This window comes from Dama dama, chromosome 15 (genome assembly GCF_033118175.1).
Source record: "Dama dama isolate Ldn47 chromosome 15, ASM3311817v1, whole genome shotgun sequence".
Lineage (NCBI taxonomy): Eukaryota > Metazoa > Chordata > Mammalia > Artiodactyla > Cervidae > Dama > Dama dama.
The window spans coordinates 67,382,966-67,395,735 of NC_083695.1; the positions used below are offsets into that span (position 1 = coordinate 67,382,966).

General features: G+C 40.7%; 1 protein-coding gene across 2 annotated transcripts in view; it reads left to right on the forward strand.

Moving 5' to 3' along the window:
- The first annotated feature begins 249 nt into the window (after nucleotides 1-249).
- Nucleotides 250-12,770, forward strand: part of ABCC2 (ATP binding cassette subfamily C member 2) — a 77,257-nt gene continuing 64,736 nt past the window's right edge. For both annotated transcript variants that reach the window (XM_061162372.1, XM_061162373.1), the window contains exons 1-2: nucleotides 250-387; nucleotides 2,546-2,719. In XM_061162372.1, the coding sequence (XP_061018355.1) occupies nucleotides 355-387; nucleotides 2,546-2,719 (207 nt within the window). In that variant the 5' untranslated portion in view covers nucleotides 250-354. The remainder of the gene's footprint in view (nucleotides 388-2,545; nucleotides 2,720-12,770) is intronic.

Genomic DNA, 12,770 nt, shown 5'->3' on the forward strand with positions numbered 1-12,770 from the left:
AGAAGGCAAGTCTCCTCCACTGCTGATTTGTCAGCCAGCTTTACTGACATCTTTCAGTGGTTCCTTTTACATATAAACCCATCTTTAGAGGCTTCTGGTACTTTGAGGACAGGTGTGTCTACCTGTCTCTCGGGCTTTTCAGTCACATGTCTATCTACTTGGGTAATGTAAATACACATCTGAGCAAGGTTAACGATTAAATTGTTGAGTTGAAAGGTCAGAAGACCTGTTGTTGGAACATCAGAATAGGAGATAAAGAACCTCTTGAAACTGGCCTTCTACCTTCTCTGAGGAAAAGAATAAGAAACAGCACAGTCATACGAGAGTCTTCATCCCAGAAGTGATCCAGGAATCATGCTGGATACTTTCTGCAACTCTACTTTTTGGGTAAGAAATCACACTTATTCTCACTGACTCTTCTCAGCTCAGAATGAGTAGAGTAGCCTAGAGTAACAACTAATAAGAACTAGAAAAGTTAGATATGCAGTTTGTCTAAAGTTCAGGGGTTTTTTGTTTGTTTGTTTAAAGATAAGTCATAATATCTCCAGAGGATATTCTATGTGGGAGAGATAATATATTTATTTTTCTAAGATACGTTTATCACATCCCAGACTCTTTTCTCAGAATAGGTAGCTGCAAAATTGCCTTCTCTAAAGAAAAATATGGAAAAAGCTTCCAATTTCATTAATCTTAGGAGGAATTGTTTGTGGAGTAGGAGGAAGAAGAGAGATGATCTATGTTTGAGCTTTGCTGAGAAATGTTGTTGTTGAAATGATACTGATATGTTCTAAAGGAACTGGCAGTTAGTGAGATGGACTAGAAGTTGAGGCTAGGGATGCAAATTTGGGCATGAAGAGCACTGAGACAATTTTTGAACCGTTAGAGCAGAGAATTCAAGACAGGGTGAGTAACAGTACCACATGGTTTAGTGAAATAGAAATTTAGGGATTTTGAGAAAGTCTGATTGGCAGACTCCTAGCATCAGAATCAACTGGAGTGCTTGTTAAATTAGCTTAACCATCTTAGCAATTCTTTCACACTCTAAAGTTAGATAATTTTACAAGGAGAGTAGGAATGAGATAGCAGAGCACATGGACAACACTTCCCATCCTAGAAAGAAACTGGGCCCCAAGGTGCTCGAGGCCCAGACGTGCATGATGCTGAAAGCTCAGCTTCCCTGTCCACCAGTGCCAAATTGAATCTCAGAGACAGAGTTCTGGGTGAAGTAGAAAAGAAGAGCTTTATTTCTTTGACAGGCAAAGGGGGCCACAGTGGGCTCTTGCTCTCAAAACCGTGTGTCCCACCTTGCAGAAGATAGTGAAGTTTTATAGTAATTGTTCAAAGAGGATGTGACCAGCTCCTGGACATTCTCCTGATGGGTTGGTGGTGAGAAAAGTAGAAAACATCATTGTCTCCAGCTGGCCTGGGGTCTGAGTGCTTGTGGGCAGCATGCTATCTTTAATCACTAACTTCTCCCACCTGGAGGGGGTTTCGGTATCTGCAAAATAGCTCAAAGATATTGTGTGTATCTGTTGATGGGGAAGCAAGGACCTTGCCCCAAGGCTTCTCTTGACCAGTTTGTTTTCCCTCATCTCGCATCCCCTCCCTTCCCTAGTTAAAAACTGCTTGAATCTGCCCATCAGAACTCAAGGAAGTTTCTGGAGGTTGAATGGAGGCTGTTTCCTATAAGGCTTTGTGCCCAGGAACCCCACTGGGCCCTGCCCAGTATCATGTACACCACAGGAAAGGGGGCTTACCATGCCCCAGGATGACATGAAGTCATCTCAAGAGAATTCTTAGAATCATTTGACAGATCATCTTGGTCAGGGAACCTCAATCTTTAAAGAGTGTGCAAAGAGCTGTACAAAGCAAAAAATGTGTGCAGGAAGAGAAAGATCGACCCTCACATGACTCAGATATAAGCACTGGTGCCCCCACCCTCACCTCACAAGATACTTCTGTTTATTGCAGGATGCAAAGTCTAGTAGGAAACTTGCTGGGAATAAGCCTTCCCTCCAATACGCCTCTGCTGCTCCTTAGCCTAAGGCCCCTTCAGGTTCCAACTTAAGCACTTGGGGCAGTAGGAGATTAATTGCCCTAGTGTAGCTAAGCGCTCTGCTGCCTGCAGGTTTGGTGTTTGCCTGTGAGTTCGGTCAGTACTAAAAACTAGAATAAGTTTTTATATCCTAGGATTATTCTCCTCTTTGGATTGTGGCATGGTCCCTCTTCTTCCCACAACTTGGCAGATGTAGTGAAATTAAATTTGTATAGATGGTGGAGAAATTCACTTAGAATCACAGAAAGAAAGGTTTTTAGAGGTTTGCATCATTTGGTCAGAAAAGTCACCAAACAGCATTAAGTAGTGATGTTTATATCAGTGGAGTTGGATAGGAAAATACAGCTAGTTGAAGGGTCAGGCTAAATAGGGATATAGAACTGAGTTAGAACTGTTTGGAAGTGAGGGTAGGGGTGGTAGTGGACTGGGGTTGGTATTCTCTCTTCAAAAATGCATATATCCAACAGTCATTCCATTCTGATCCCCCAGAATTCCTCATTGTTGGATAGCCCGGAGGTGGACCTGCCACTTTGTTTTGAGCAGACTGTTCTGGTGTGGATTCCCTTGGGCTTCCTTTGGCTCCTGGCCCCCTGGCAGCTTCTCCATGTATATAGATCCAGGACCAAGAAATCTTCTATAACCAAACTCTACCTTGCCAAGCAGGTAAGGGAACTCCACTATTTTCAAATGAATTTTGTAGTATGCAATAGAGAACATTTCTTGGTGGTTCAAGTGTCTTCTTCCCTGTCTGTGTCAGTTTTCCCAGGTTCTGCTGCCTCAGGTAGAGCCATGCTCTGGAGGCCCCTGCTTCCACCTGCCCTGTGCCTCACTGACCCCCTGCCATATTCCCTAGTTAAGATTACTTTGATTATTGCATAAGAATGATTCTGAAGTCTTATGGATATTGGACTCCAGACACACCAATGATGAGTAATCAGTCAGTCAAATAGCTGTCTCTCCAGCATTTGAGAAGCAAACACTGGATTATCTATCTTTGCTGCATGTGTGTGTGCTCAGTTGTATCCAATTCTTTGTTTCCCCATGGACTGTAGCCCACCAGGCTCCTCTGTCCATAGAATTTTCCAGGCAAGATCACTGTAGTGGGTTGCCATTTCCTCCTCCAGGTGATTTTCCCAACCCAAGGATCAAACCCACATCTCTAGTGTCTCCTGCATTGGCAGGCAGATTCTTTACCACTAGCGCCACCTGGGAAGTGCACATATGTATCTTCAAGCTGTTCTAATTAATCAGGAGAGTATAATTCAGTTGGCATCTACCATGAGGTAAAAATGAACTACCAAAAGTGTCTCCGCACCACTCAGGCAATCTGAACATCATTCTTCTCCCCAGACTTGGATCTGAAATAGGGCTCCTGTTCCCCCCAAAGTCAACCCTGGGTCTGGACAGTCGCTCACCCTAGAGGGAGGACAGGTGTGTGCTCACTGTGACCTGCCTGAGTAGGGAAATAATCTAAAGGGGCTGCAGGAGAAAGCCCAGGAGGAATGAGGGTAGGTGCCTCTTAGCTGGCTGCACTGATTAATGCAGAGACGATCTTGTGGGAACTGAGAGATCTTCATTTGAGCTTGTAAAGCGACCTCTTAGTAACTATTACCTGCTGCTTTTCACTGGGGTTTTTTCCTATCTTATCCTGATTATTAAATAGGACTTTAGACAGACAGATTTTGTGTTCTATAAGCATACAGATCAATGAACCCAGGTTGTTGCAGTCTAAAAAAATGCAGGAAGAAATTTGTCCACAGGAAGTTGAATTCGCACTGACACTCTGAGGTAGTGTTGGGCCTTGTCTCCTCTGGGTAGAACAGTCTGTGAGGGCTTGGACCTGGGCCACTATCTCCCTCGTAGAGCCAAGTGCCTGGCACGGGGCCGAGCACTTGGCATGGCATATGCTGAACGCTGGTATAAATCCATTCCAGGAACAGGAATGGGATCAAGAGTGGGTCACTCTGAACATCCAACATCACGCTTCAGTACCTTGGGGATGAGACAGAGCTTCTGGCTAGTCAGTCAAGTTAGAGAGCTTCTATCATTTTCTGGAGCTTCTAAGCAAAGGTTGGATAATCAGTAAATCAGTATCATAGCTATTAACTTTAAAAAACTTTATTGAGAAATAACTCACATATATTATTAATACAATTTTACCTATTTAAATATAATTTTTTTTTAGTATTTTCATGATCTGTGTAAACCATCACCACAGTCAATTTTAGAACATTTCCCCCCTCAAAAACAAATCCTTTATTCATTAACCCATATCTCCCCACCTCCCCTAGCCCTAAGCAACCAATAATCTACTCTTTGTCTCTGCAGTTTGCCTATTCTAAACATTTCATATGAATGAAATCCTATAATATATGATTGATTGGCGGCTTTTACTTGGCATAAGGTTTTCAAGGTTCATACATGTTGCTCAAGGCTCAACCATGATATTCCATTATATGGCTATATCACATTTTGTTTAACTTTCATAACACAAACCTCTAGATAAAACTCAATAGATAAAAATAAAAGCAGTGTATTTGGTTTTTTTTTTTAAATTTCTATAACTAATGATCCACTTACCCTTGCTCATAGCTTATAATTTATACTTTTTTTTGTCCTCCACCCTGCGAGTGAAAAGTACAGATTAGTTTCCTGTTAAAAATTTCAAGATAACTGGTTTATCCTCTGAAACAGTCCAAAGTATAACTCCTCAGAAAATAAAAATTCACTACTTCTATTAAATTCACCTTCCTCTTGGCTCAATCCTCAACTTGACTTCATTTCTTCACTTCCTATTCTACTTGCCTTTGGGCTGTTCCTCTCTGACTCTCTTTTTTTAAAAAAAGCATTTCACTGCGTTGCTTGGCATGTGGGATCCTGTTCCCTAACCAGGGATTGAGGGATGTTAGTTCCCCCACCAGGAATTGAACCCACATCTCTTCCATGGGAAACATGGAATCTTAACCACTAGACTGCCAGGGACGTCCCCTCTGACTCTTTTAAATTGTTATCATTGTTTGGTCATTAGTGCAGTGTTTATCTTATCTGGACTAAGTCAATTTGTTTGACTAACCTGATGAGAGACTACCAGTTTGTTCAAAGGTGCACCCTTTGCTAAAGGGACCCTGTGCCCAGTAGGTGATTTCATGAATTGAATTAAAAATGAATGAGTGAATGAGCTCGTATTAAGTCTCAGGGGAACAAAAAAGGAGTTTTGTTCTAGAGGTTATGAAATGGGCTGAGGTCAGATATGCAGCAAAAATGGGCTTATTGTTGAGCCAGTGAGATATGGAAATCATCTTCAAGTATTTGTAGAAGTTTAACATAGGAGATTGTCTGGCTCATTCTGAAAGTGTCAGTCAGCAAGATCAAGTTAAGTTGGTGTGGGTTGTTCCAAGGGAGCTAACTTTAGCTAAACATACAGAACTTTTTCTTTCTTGTGTGTGGATGACTTAACTTTTTTATCCTTTACTCTTGTATAAGTGTAAAGACAGAAAATCAAAGATACAGAAATTATTTTCCATTCAGCTGTATCAAAATTTAAGAACCTAAATTTGAGACAGCTTTACCAGTTGACTTTTCTTTGAGAGGGTTTTAAATAAGTTCAGTTGTAAAGACCGTTACAAAGGTGGAAGAACTTTCTAATAGTAATAACTATCTGATAGTAGAATGGTCTCCTGGGGGAGATATAGTTTCTGAAATTGTTGAAACTGAAGTTATACATTTGTCTGCCAGAGAAGTGATGAAAACAGACACCCTATGTAATGGGTCAGAGGTTCAATCAGAGTGCTTTCATAAAGCCCTGGGGAAAGGAAGACTGTGCAGAGGTGGAAAGATACTAAATATGGCCAAACCACTTTTTTTTTATAGTACCAATGAGGTTGTGTCTCCTTAGGAAGTTGAGTTCAGTAAACTCCATGTGCACTTGAAGCTCCTCCAGTGATTCAGAGATCGAGTGCAAAGCCTATTTAAGGACTTGGTAATCATTAAACAGGGCTTCTCTGGTGGCTCAGCGGTAAAAAATCTGCCTGCAATGCAAAAGATGCAGGTTTGATCCCTGGGTTGGGAAGATCCCCTGGAGAAGGAAATGGCAACTCACTCCAGTGTTCTTGCCTCAGAAATCCCATGGACACAGGAGTCTGGTGGGCTACAGTCCATGGGGTCACAGAGTCAGATACAGTTCAATGACTGAACAACCACAGCAATAATTAAACAACCATAATGTTCCCTTGAATGGCATTAAAAAATTGTTTCTGATTATAAAAAATGCATTGCTATAGAAAGCTTGATTATGTGATTATTGTAGAAATTTTGTTGACTCTAGGGAAATAGAGGATGAAACATTGATAATTGTTATCACTCTGACTTCTGTTTTTAACATTTTGGGATGTTTCCTTTTACTCTCTTTAAAAAACTAAATAAAAAAAGACAAATGAAAAAGACACTTCCCTCAACCCTCTACCTTCTAGTTTTATTCTCCAGAGGCTGCCATTTTAAATTATTTTGATGGCTACCTCTGTATCTGCAAATAATGTTTTCATTCTGTGTTTCTTGATCCATCGACTTCAATAAAGATCTATTTATGTACTCTATAAAAGACAAGGAATTTATTCATTGACCCAACTCCCTAGCTTCCTTTGCCTCTTTTCCTCTTTCTCTCAGTCCTTGAATTCTATATTCTCTATTAATTCAGTCCTTTAATTAGTTTCTGTTCTTCTGTAGGTTATACCTAAAAATCTGCCATCAATTTAATTTAATTTGTCATGCCATGCGGGGCCTGCAGGATCTTAGTTTCCCAACCAGGGATTGAATTAGGGGCCATGGCAGGAAAGCCCAGAATCCTAACCACTGGACTGCCAAGGAACTCCCCTCAGTTCAGTTCAGTTCAGTCGCTCAGTCATGTCCGACTCTTTGCGACCCCTTGAATCGCAGCACGCCAGGCCTCCCTGTCCATCACCAACTCTCGGAGTTTACTCAAACTCATGTACATCGAGTCGGTGATGCCATCCAGCCACCTCATCCTCTGTCGTCCCCTTCTCCTGCCCCCAATCCCTCCCAGCATCAGGGTCTTTTCCAATGAGTCAGCTCTTCACATCAGGTGGCCAAAGTATTGGAGTTTCAGCCTCAGCATCAGTCCTTCCAATGAACACCCAGGACTGATCTCCTTCAGGATGGACTGGTTGGATCTCCTTGCAGTCCAAGGGACTCTCAAGAGTCTTCTCCAACACCATAGTTCAAAAGCATCAATTTTTTGGTGCTCAGCTTTCTTCACACTCCAATTCTCACATCCATACATGACCACTGGAAAAACCATAGCCTTGACTAGACAGACCTTTGTTGGCAAAGTAATGTCACTGCTTTTAAATATGCTATCTAGGTTGGTCATAACTTTCCTTCCAAGGAGTAAGCGTCTTTTAATTTCATGGCTGCAATCACCATCTGCAGTGATTTTGGTGCCCCCAAAAATAAAGTCTGACACTGCTTCAACTGTTTCCCCATTTATTTGCCATGAAGTGATGGGACCAGATGCCATGATCTTAGTTTTCTGAATGTTGAGCTTTAAGCCAACTTTTCCACTCTCCTCTTTCACTTTTTTGCCATTTTTTTCCCAACAATTTTAAACTCTAGTTCTTCCTTTCTTCTTTCTTAATTGAGGTATAACATTGTATAAGTTGAAGGTGCACAATGGGTTGATTTGATACATTTTTATATTGCAATATGATTACCACCATATCATTGGCTAACTAACACTGCTGTCATGTCACAAAATTATCTTTCCTGTGTATGTGTGAGAGACAGAGAACATTCAACATCTAGTCTCTTAGCAACTTTCAAGTATGTAATACAATGTTTTGACCATAATTGCAGTGCTGTGTATGACAAACTTGCGGTTAGAAGATAAGTTCTGGAGATCAAATGAGATTTTTTTCAGTTTATAGTCTTTTTAAAAACTGAGGCACAATTGACATATAACATTATTAGTTTTAGGTGTACAGCATAAGTTTGAAATGATCACCGCAGTAAGTCTAGTTAACATCCATCACCATACATAGTTGCAAAAACTTTTTTCTTGTAATGAGAACTTTCAGAATCTACTTTCTTAGCAACTTCAAATATGCAGTACAGTTTTGTTTACCTATAGTCACCATGCTGTACATTGTATTCTCCGCTTGAACACTTTTGTGTAAGACAAGAAAATTAGTGCCTCCAAATTTCTTGGAGAACAGCCTCATATAAAACTTTCAGAAAAAAAAAAAAGAATAGTAAATAAAGCCTTTGGGTCCCTGCTTTCTAAAAATGTTGATATGCATATGGAATGCTAGGTTCAAACATTTTTTTCAACTCTAAAGGTGTTGCTGTGTTATTCCCCAAATCTTGTGCTACCAAGTTAGAATTCTTCTCATTCCTTGTTATCCTCTCTAGAAACTTTTATCCTCTTTATTCTTGATGTCCTGAAATTTCATGAGCATGTTTACATGGGTCTTTTTTCATTCAATGGATTCTATACTGTTCATCTAAAGACTCATGTCTTTATCATCTCTGGAAAATTTTTATATATTAATCTTTTCATTTTTTCCCTCTAATTTTAAAATTTCATCTCTCTAGACCTTCTTTTAGACATTGGACTCTGAATTGATCCTCCTCCTCAAATTTTTTTTAAGGATACTTTAAAAAATTCTTATTTTTGGCTGCTCTAGGTTTTTGTTGCTGTTCATGGGCTTTCTCTGGTTGTAGCAAGGAGGGGGCTATTCTCTAGTTGCAGTGTTGGGCTTCTCACTGCTGTGGCTTCTCTTTTTGCAGAGCACAGGCTCTAGGATGTCTGGGCCTCAGTAGTTGCGGTGCATGGGCTTAATAGTCCCATCGTATGTGGAGTCTTCCCAGACCAGGGATCGAACCCATGTCCCTTGCATTAGCAGGCAGACTCCCAACCGCTGGAGCGCCAGGGAAGTCCTCAACTTCTTTTCAGAATTTCTTTTTCTCTTTTCCCCTGTGTTCTGAGAGATTTTCCTAATTTTTTCTTATAATCATCCTAAAGGGCCTTTATTTTAGCAATAATGGGTTTGATTCCTAAGAATCAAATTCTTAATTCCTGAACAAGAAAAAAAAATTGGCCAAGCAGGGTGGCCTGTGAGTTGTTAGCTCCTTGAGTAGGGATTGAACCTGTGCTCCCTGCAGTGGAAGCACAGAGTCCTAATCACTGGATCACCGGGGAAATCCCCTGAATATACCTTTTTCTGACAGCAACATATTAATGGATGCAACATCTTCTCAAGTCTCTTACAGGACATTAATTTTAAAATAATTTAAAATTCTCTTCACTTAATTTCTGTTTGTTCCATCTAAGAATCAGTTGTCCTGTTTCATTATCTTGGCTATCTTCTTCACTCGTATTGATTTTTCTCAACTTTTGGTGGTTATTGGTGTTCTGTTTGCATTTATGAATAGGGGATTAAGTCAATGATCACTCACCTAGAGCCAGACATCTTGGAATGTGAAGTCAAGTTGGCCTTAGAAAGCATCACTACGAACAAAGCTAGTGGAGGTGATGGAATTCCAGTTGAGCTATTTCAAATCCTGAAAGATGATGCTGTGAAAGTGCTGCACTCAACATGCCAGCAAATGTGGAAAACTCAGCAGTGGCCACAGGACTGGAAAAGGTCCGTTTTCTTTCCAATCCCTAAGAAGGCAATGCCAGAGAATGCTCAAACTACCACACAATTGCACGCATCTCACACACTAGTAAGGTAATGCTCAAAATTCTCCAAGCCAGGCTTCAGTAATACGTGAACCGTGAACTTCCAGATGTTCAAGCTGGTTTTAGAAAAGGCAGAGGAACCAGAGATCAAATTGCCAACATCCACTGGATCATGGAAAAAGCAAGAGAGTTCAAAAAAAACATATATTTCTGCTTTATTGACCATGCCAAAGCCTTCGACTGTGTGGATCACAACAAACTGTGGAAAATTCTTCAAGAGATGGGAATACCATACCACCTGACCTGCCTCTTGAGAAACCTGTATGCAGGTCAGGAAGCAACAGTTAGAACTGGGCATGGAACAACAGACTGGTTCCAAGTAGGAAAAGGAGTACGTCAAGGCTGTATATTGTCACCCTGCTTATTTAACTTATATGCAGAGTACATCATGAGAAATGCTGGGCTGGAAGAAGCACAAGCTGGAATCAAGATTGCTGAGAGAAATATCAATAATCTCAGATATGCAGATGACACCACCCTTATGGCAGAAAGTGAAGAGGAACTAAAAAACCTCTTGATGAAAGTGAAAGAGGAGAGTGAAAAAGTTGGCTTAAAGCTCAACATTCAGAAAACTAAGATCATGGCATCTGGTCCTATCACTTCATGGGAAATAGATGGGGAGACAGTGGAAACAATGTCAGACTTTATTTTTTGGGTCTCCAAAATCACTGCAGATGGTGACTGCAGCCATGAAATTAAAAGATGCTTACTCTTTGGAAGGAAAGTTATGACCAACCTAGACAGCATATTTAAAAGCAGTGACATTACTTTGCCAACAAAGGTCCGTCTGGTCAAGACTATGGTTTTTCCAGTGGTCATGTATGGATGTGATAGTTGGACTGTGAAGAAAGTTGAGTGCCGAAAAATTGATGCTTTTGAACTGTGGTGTTGGAGAAGATTCTTGAGAGTCCCTTGGACTGCAAGGAGATCCAACCAGTCCATCCTGAAGGAGATCAGTCCTGGGTGTTCATTGGAAGGACTGATGTTGAAGCTTAAACTCCAATACTTTGGCCACTTTATGCGAAGAGTTGACTCATTGGAAAAGACCCTGATGCTGGAAGGGATTGGGGGCAGGAGGAGAAGGGGACAGCAGAGGATGAGGTGGCTGGATGGCATCACCGACTCAATGTACATGAGTTTGAGTAAACTCCGAGAGTTGGTGATGGACAGGGAGGCCTGGCTTGCTGCGATTCAAGGGGTCGCAAAGAGTTGGACAGGACTGAGTGACTGAACTGAACTGAACTGAAGTCAATGAAGGTGTGGCTGGAGTAGGTTTCCTGGCAACATCTAGATCCGCTTCCCCAGATGGCCTCTTCTTGCTGGGAGGACTGTCTGTGAGCTCTGAGTCCTGAATGACTGTCTATACCCACTGGCTTCCCTCAAGAGCAGAATGCTAGCCGGTTCCTCTCTACCTCCATCTGCCGAGTGAAGATGCATTTACTCTGGAGCTCCATTACCCACCCTATCCTCCTCCCAGATGGATTCAATTTCTTTAGCAAATGCTTCTGTTTTAGCCAGCTTAAGGGTGCTAGTGGCAAATATAGTTGTCTGTGGAGTTGCCTGATGGTTTGGGGGTGGGTAAGAGAATAAAGTGACTGATATAACTGTGCCAGTTCACAGAACATCAACGGAGACTCACTTCTGTCCTGTTTTCCATTCTTAATCTCTGCTAGGGTGGACTAAAAAGAATAGATTTATAGTAAGTTAAGACTCTCTCTTGCAAGTTATACCTGTTGGCTTAAGCAACACATTTTATTATCTTATAAAACAGGAAGTCCAGTGCAGCTCCTGGATTTGTTAATATAGCAATTCAAGAATATCAACAGGTTGATTATTTTCATCTTTTTTTCTGATAACCTCAGCAAATCAAGCCAGTTATCAAGCTGGCACGTGATTGCAGGATAACTGTAGCAGCTTTCACATACGAATGCAGTCATATAATATTTTTCCTTTTGTGTCTGGCTTCATTATGCAGTCATACAATATTTGTCCTTTTGTGTCTGGCTTCTTTCACTTAGCATTGTGTTTTCAAGGGACTCCTTCATGTTGTAGCATGTATCAGTATTTCATTCCTTTTTATGGCTATAGACTACACAATTGTACAGATTCAACATCTTGTTTTATCCATTCATCAGTTGATGGGCATTTGTGTTTTTTCCAGCTTTTGTCTATTTGAAAAATGCTGTTAAGAACACTTGTGTACCAGTTTTTGGGTGGACATAGATTTTCAATTTTCTTGAGTATGTATATGCTTAGCAATAGAATTGCTGAGTCATATGGTAAATCTGTCTAATATCTTGAGGAACTGACAAACATTTTCAAAGTGGCTGTACCCTTTTACATTCCTGTCAGCAAAAAAAAAAAATTTTGGAGCATAGTTGATTTATAATGTTGTATTAGTTTCAGGTGCACAATATGGGCTCTAACACTCATCCACACCAATACTTGCTATTCATCTTTTTGATGGAGAATATTATATATCTACTATCCTAGCAGATGTAAAGTGGTATCTCATTATGGTTTTGATTTGCATCTCCCAAGTGACTAATGATGTTGAGCATTTTGTTCATCTGCTTTTTGGCTATTTGTATACCGTCTTTGGAAAAATTTATTCTTTGCATAAACCCTTTACGCATTTTAATTGGGTTATTTGTATCTTTTTGCTGTTATAGAGAGTTCTTTATGTATTCTGGATATATGTATCACTTTGATCAGTGAGGGGAAACCTTTTTCAGAAGCCCCCACAAGCTGCCCCTCAGAATTGTGGGCATGTCTCTCTTTGGCCAGAATTGTTTTACATGTCTGTGGCAAAAGCAGTCCCAGGCCAGAGGAACAGGATCACCAGGATTGGTTTTAATTCACTTCATAGGGTTGGAGATAGGTGCAGTTTCTACCCAAGCCTATGACTGAGCTGAGTAGCGTACATATTTTACAAAAGTGGGGGTTCTGTTAGGAAGA